At 39.1% G+C, this 5,995-nt stretch overlaps 1 protein-coding gene across 1 annotated transcript; it reads right to left on the bottom strand.

The window, feature by feature from the left end:
- Positions 1-2,198: 2,198 nt before the first annotated feature.
- LOC105132364 (Transketolase) lies at positions 2,199-5,995 on the bottom strand. The gene is made up of 7 exons (XM_011035828.1): positions 5,395-5,995; positions 4,988-5,078; positions 4,781-4,886; positions 4,400-4,682; positions 4,051-4,199; positions 3,811-3,964; positions 2,199-3,485 (listed from the first exon to the last, which is right to left on the bottom strand). Exons 1-7 carry the CDS (start codon positions 5,884-5,886, stop codon positions 2,526-2,528), a joined length of 2,235 nt encoding a protein of 744 aa, XP_011034130.1. The 5' UTR covers positions 5,887-5,995; the 3' UTR covers positions 2,199-2,525.

The following is a 5,995-nucleotide window of genomic DNA, read 5'->3' as shown; positions in this document are numbered from 1 at the left end:
TTTTATTTGAGTTTTTTGTGGGCTTGTGTGTTTAGTTGTAGTTGGATTCACCGACTAGCTTCTATTTTTTGGAAACCCCTTTTGTCCTTAACTTATTGCGTTACTCTTAATTTCATCCCCATCCAATAAATTTTATCAATTTCATTCCAAACCTAGCCCAACTATTACATCAGCTCTTATTTTCATCCCAAATCTGTTCAAGACTAGACACTTTTGCTTTTCTGTGCAGGAATCGTCCTGTGTTTGACTTGGGATGTTTTGGTTGTGAGAAAGAAAATTGTCTAATTTATAATTGATTTAGGATGAAATTGATAATTATACATTATGATAAGAATGTAGATGAGGTTCCCTTCATTTAATCTTTCAAGTTTTGTGGCTTGCTATTGGTTTGTTTAGAGGGTGTTTGGGTAGGAGGTGTGGTTGATTTTTTTTCTAAAAGTTACCACATTTCTTACTAAAAGTATATATTTTTTGCTTTTAGAAAGTGTGGTGTCTACTTTAAAAGTGTGGTACCTTAAAAAAAAAAGCTATCACACCTCACACCCAAACACTCTATAATCTTACTCTGTTTTATATCAGAATACAGGGTTTTGTGCTACGATTGGCTTGTACCTTGTGCTGAAAATATTGTACAATGGGATCTCTATTTAGGGTTTATTGGGGTAGTTTAGAGATTTTTGGCACCGGGAAGGGGGTTGATGAGGGGGTGCGCAGGTTGTGATCCTGGAAATCCAGTATAATGTGTACATCCCCAGTATTTCATCAGCTTCCATACCAAGTTACCAACCCTTTGTTTGGCTCCTATGTGCTAGCCCCATGAGGGAGGTTTGTTTGATTCAACACCAAGAAACTGTGCTTCCTTTTGCGGGGCCCCCGAAAGTGGGCAGGTATGGCTCAGGCAATTTAGCACTGCTATACAGTAATTCACCAAAAAACGAAGAAAAAGAACTATATGATGAAGAGAGTTTGGTAGGCCTCTCGTTGACAAGAGACTTTGTTATCAGCAAGATTTGACTTAAACCTAACATAAGAAGATTATAATGACAGGATTGACATGATACTAGTTCATGTCTGTCTGTCTTGTTAAAACAGGAATTAACCCCTCGTTTTTATGACAATAAAACCATGTGGTAGTTCAATCCAAAGCTAAAAATTCTCTATTTGGAGATTGATGAAAGTCATGTTTTAAAGTGTTTTTATTTAAAAATATATTAAAAATTTATATATATATATATTTAATATTTATTTTTAACATCAGTATATTTATAAAAAAAAATTAAAATATAAAAAAATAATTTAAAATAAAAACTTTAAAAATTAGCAAAATAACAATTGGACCGAAATGCTAAACATGCCATAATGATCTAGTGACCTTGGACTTCTTATTATTCTATAGAACTCGCTAAAGAAAAAGTCTTAGTTATGAAAATGAAAACACCAAAAATAAAAAAGTAAACCAAGTGGCTTCCAATCTAAGTATGTGTATAGTAATGCATTATATAATGTTTTTTAAAAGTGTTTTTCAATTAAAAATATATTTTATATTTTTTTATTATTTACACTAACACATTAAAAGATGCATAAAAAAATATTAATTTAATATTTTTTTAACTAAAAACCAATTTCAAAAGTAATTTAAAAAACAGTTGATAAACAACAGACACTCACTTATACTGGCTGAGCATGGGCCTTGAATTGCTTGTGACAAACTGGCTGCTAGAAGGGATAAAATGAGCCCATTTAGCTCAGAGCAGAAAGATCTATTCTGGGCGTAGTCTATGGATGACCTCCATGAGGCAATGACTCAACCCTAGAGGGAGAATATGCCGTTGATATCTAAAATTCTTTCATGAATGCGACTAATGTGACGATACAGACATCAGATAAAATCATTGTAGATGTTTTGAAGGTAGGCCCTAAATACCTCTACTTGTGTGCATTTAAAAACAAAACAGAAGGCAGCTTTTGGTTGTAGTGGATGATGTAACATGGATAGATAGGAAGCTGAGATTATGAGCTCCAACAACCACAAATTATCGATTGGTCAAGGTCTCCCTCCCTTCCACAGCCATAAGTGGACCCTAGCAGTTTCAACTTCTTTAGTTTGGCATCACTCCATAATCTGGCAGCTTGAAATGTGATCATTTTAGTAAACACAGCAGACAAGAAAAAGAGAGATGAAAACTGAGAATCAAAGCAAAGTACCTTTGCGCTGCTTAATAACATGAAGGAAAAATAATAATTCATCTTCAACTCATTCAAGTAACCAAAGAAAACTACAAAACTCAAGAGAGGTCCAAGAGTTGTTACAAATTCAGGATTATTCATAAACCTAAACTCTATCTTTGATCCAGGTTCCTCAACTGACCACTTACAAGCAGCAGAAGAAAATTTAATCTGAGTCTTTTATTGAAACAAACGAGGCCAAGTAATGAAACAGATCTCCCGGAACAGCCTCTCTGTATTTTCTAATCCAAACCTCAAATGCGCATTTAGCAAGATATCGTCAATGAATATAGATCCACCTAGCTAACTTCTTTGGCTGCTGCAATTACAGCCTCTGCAGTAATACCAAACTCCTTGTATATTTTACCTGCTGGTGCGCTTGCTCCAAACCGGTCAATTCCAATAGCCTTACCTTTGGATCCAACAAGCTTCTGCCACCCAAATGTTGATCCAGCTTCAATGCTAACCCTAGCTGTTACAGCTGCTGGCAGAACACTTTCCTTGTACGCATCTGATTGCTCATCAAAAAGCTCCCATGAAACAAAGGAGACAACTCGCACAGCCTTGCCCTCCTTTCTAAGTTCCTCAGCAGCTTTAGCTGCAATTTCCAACTCTGAACCAGTACCCATCAGGATGACATCAGGCTTGTTACCAGAGGAGTTATCTGAAATGATGTAGCCACCCTTTTCAACTCCCTCAATGGAGGTTCCAGGAAGTTGGGGTAGCTTTTGCCTGGAGAGGGCTAGGATAGAGGGTCTCTTTCTGTTGAGGACAGCAACCTTGTATGCGCCAGCAGTTTCATTTCCATCAGCTGGGCGGAGCATCAAAATGTTGGGCATTGCACGGAAGCTTGCCAAGTGCTCAATTGGTTGATGGGTTGGTCCATCTTCTCCAAGTCCAATGGAATCGTGGGTCATGACATAGATGACCCCAGCCTCACTCAAAGCAGAAATCCTTATGGCAGCTCTCATGTAGTCAGTGAAAACAAAGAAAGTAGCACAGTAGGGAATCAAGCCAGGACTGTGAAGTGCAATGCCATTGCAGATGGCTCCCATTCCATGCTCTCTGACACCAAACCTGACATTGCGTTCCTCAGGGGTGTCCTTCTGGAAGTCCCCAAACATTTTTAACAAGGTCATGTTGGAAGAGGCAAGATCTGCGCTGCCACCAAGAAGACCAGGGAGCACTTTTGCAAGTGCATTTAGGTTTTGCTGAGATAGATTTCTGGTGGCATCTGCTGGGCTATCGGGAGTGTATGTCTGCAAGATTAATTAAAAAAAAAGAGTAAGAAAAAGATTACCCTTATTTCAAATGCAACATCTACTGACTGTCATAATTTTGCACAAGCGCTTCTCTAAAAATTCACAAATAGGACATGCCAATTCCACACCCTGCTAATAACTGTGTTTTTGCATTGAAGGGTGGGGCAGTTTATTGAGTGCACAAATTGTGGAACACCATTTCCAGCATCCATAATTATGACAGAATAAACCGCTCATGTTAATGGTGATCCCAATATAGAATCACCAAAGAGGTCCTCATGGAAAGATCAAGAGCAAAAACAACTGTCGAGGTTACACTCACGGGAAGTGCTTTCTCCCAACCAGTAGGCAGTTCACCAGCCATGATAGACTTGAACTCTGCAGCCTCTTCACTATACTTCTTCTCATACTCAGCAAACTTGGTGTTCCATTCGGCTTCAAAAGCTGCACCAGCTGGGATGTGGCGGCTCCAGTGCCTAAGAAAAAGCCAGACAGTTTGTAAATACCAAATCAACTCAAGTAGCATGATAAACAGACTGAAACATAATCTTGGTTTACATACTGCTTAACATCCTCTGGAACATGGAAAGGCTCATATGGCCATCCAAGGTTCTGCCTGGTAGCATCAACTTCCTTGGCACCCAATGCACTCCCATGGACACTGTATGAGTTTGATTTGTTTGGAGATCCATACCCAATGGTTGTCGTGACCTTCAAAGAAAATAAAATTTATGGGAAGTTTAAAACATACCATCCAATTAATTTATTGAATATTTTTAATAGCAATTCCAATGATGCCACCAATGAACCACTATAGTGATCTATCAGTGGCTAATCAGAAGACTTCCTATATGATTTAATCAATTTGCCATCTCACTTCAATAGAAACCACAAGAGACAATATGTCTAACCTTGATCAAAGTGGGTTTGTCTTTTACAGCCTTGGCCTCCTTGATGGCAGCCCGAATCTCATCATATCCAGTGTTTCCATTCTTCACCCAGATAACATGCCACCCAAGACCCTCAAAACGTCTGTCAACATCCTCGGTGAATGCAATCTCAGTGTCACCATCGATGGAGATATGGTTATCATCATAGAAAGCAATCAGCTTTCCAAGCCCCCAATGTGCAGCCAAGGAGCAAGCCTCATTTGAAATACCCTCCATTTGACAACCGTCCCCCAATATAGCATATCTAAATGAAAACCAACACAAAGATGATGATAAAATAGGGCTCAATAAGTTGGCATGGAAGAACACTAGCAAGATACGAGATTGAGACAGTTATCATACGTGTAGTGGTCAACAATCTCACTGTCCGGTTTGTTGAAGCGAGCAGCCAAGTGCTTCTCAGCAAGTGCCAAACCAACAGCATTGGCAATACCCTGTCCAAGAGGACCTACACCGAAAATATAAAATTTTACTTTTGAATTTTTGCGAGAACGTATAAAATATCAAATGATAGATAAAAAAGTTCAAAGTTAAAACTCTTAATCCTACCAGTTGTGACTTCAACGCCAGGAGTCTCGAAGTTCTCAGGATGTCCAGGTGTCCTGCTTCCCCATTGACGGAAACTCTTCAAGTCTTCTTCCTATTAAAATCAAAAGCTCAATGAACATGGACCGTAGCAAAATTTAGCCCCATTGCATAATTCAAGCCTGATTTTGTACAAGCAACATCTTTAAAGCACTTGAAAGCCACTCGATAGCATCAAGATAACAAAAACAAACAAAAAACATCTAGACATCAAGATATGGTACTGTAAAATGTTGGGTTATCTTTGGTAACTTAATAAAACAAATCCAGATCCATTTCTCATGAAAAAAAAACACAACAAAAACACCTTAAAATATCCAAAACTTCTATCAGAATTTAATTTAATAAACAAGAAAAAAGAAAGCACAAACCTTGACACTATCATAACCAGCAAGATGAAGCAGAGCATACTGTAACATACAGCCATGACCAGCTGACAAAACAAACCGATCACGATTGAACCAGTATGGGTTCTTCGGATTATACCTCATAACCTCATCGTACAAAATATGACCCATCGGAGCACACCCCATAGGTAAACCGGGGTGACCCGAATTGGCCTTTTCAACAGCATCAATAGCAAGAAATCTAATTGTATTAACCGACTTCTCCACCAGTGAAGTCTCTGTCGTCACATCCAATGTCTCCACTGCCGCCGCCCTTACATGACTGGAAGACACACGACGCCGGCGGTTAGTGGTTGTGGTGGCGCGTGAGGATGCAGAGGTGGTGGATTTGAGGCCGGAGAAAGCAGGAAGGGAGACAAGAGAGAGGTGGCTGTCACGGCGTTGGTCAGTGGCGTGATGAGAAACAGCTCTAGCCAAAAGGGCTTGAGACAGAGTAAGAGAAGAAGTGGAAGCCATTCTTGAATTCTGAAACGCTGAAACTCCGTATTTCTATCTCTCTCACGGTTGTTGGGTCTGTTGATATTTTTAAGAAGAGCTAAATTTATCTTAGAAAGAAAGAGGCAAA

This window comes from Populus euphratica, unplaced genomic scaffold (genome assembly GCF_000495115.2).
Source record: "Populus euphratica unplaced genomic scaffold, PopEup_1.0 scaffold2.1, whole genome shotgun sequence".
NCBI lineage: Eukaryota > Viridiplantae > Streptophyta > Magnoliopsida > Malpighiales > Salicaceae > Populus > Populus euphratica.
The sequence above is the reverse complement of the archived record's forward strand: the minus strand, read 5'-3'. Positions and strand labels throughout refer to the sequence as shown.

Excerpts from the sequence above, each read along its gene's own strand:
- LOC105132364 (XM_011035828.1), bottom strand. The coding sequence starts at position 5,886 with ATGGCTTCCACTTCTTCTCTTACTCTGTCTCAAGCCCTTTTGGCTAGA. Across the intron at positions 4,887-4,987 it reads TGGCGTTGAAGTCACAACTG|GTCCTCTTGGACAGGGTATT; the intron begins GTAGGATTAAGA and ends TTTTCGGTGTAG. Across the intron at positions 4,200-4,399 it reads ACAAACCCACTTTGATCAAG|GTCACGACAACCATTGGGTA; the intron begins GTTAGACATATT and ends TTTTCTTTGAAG.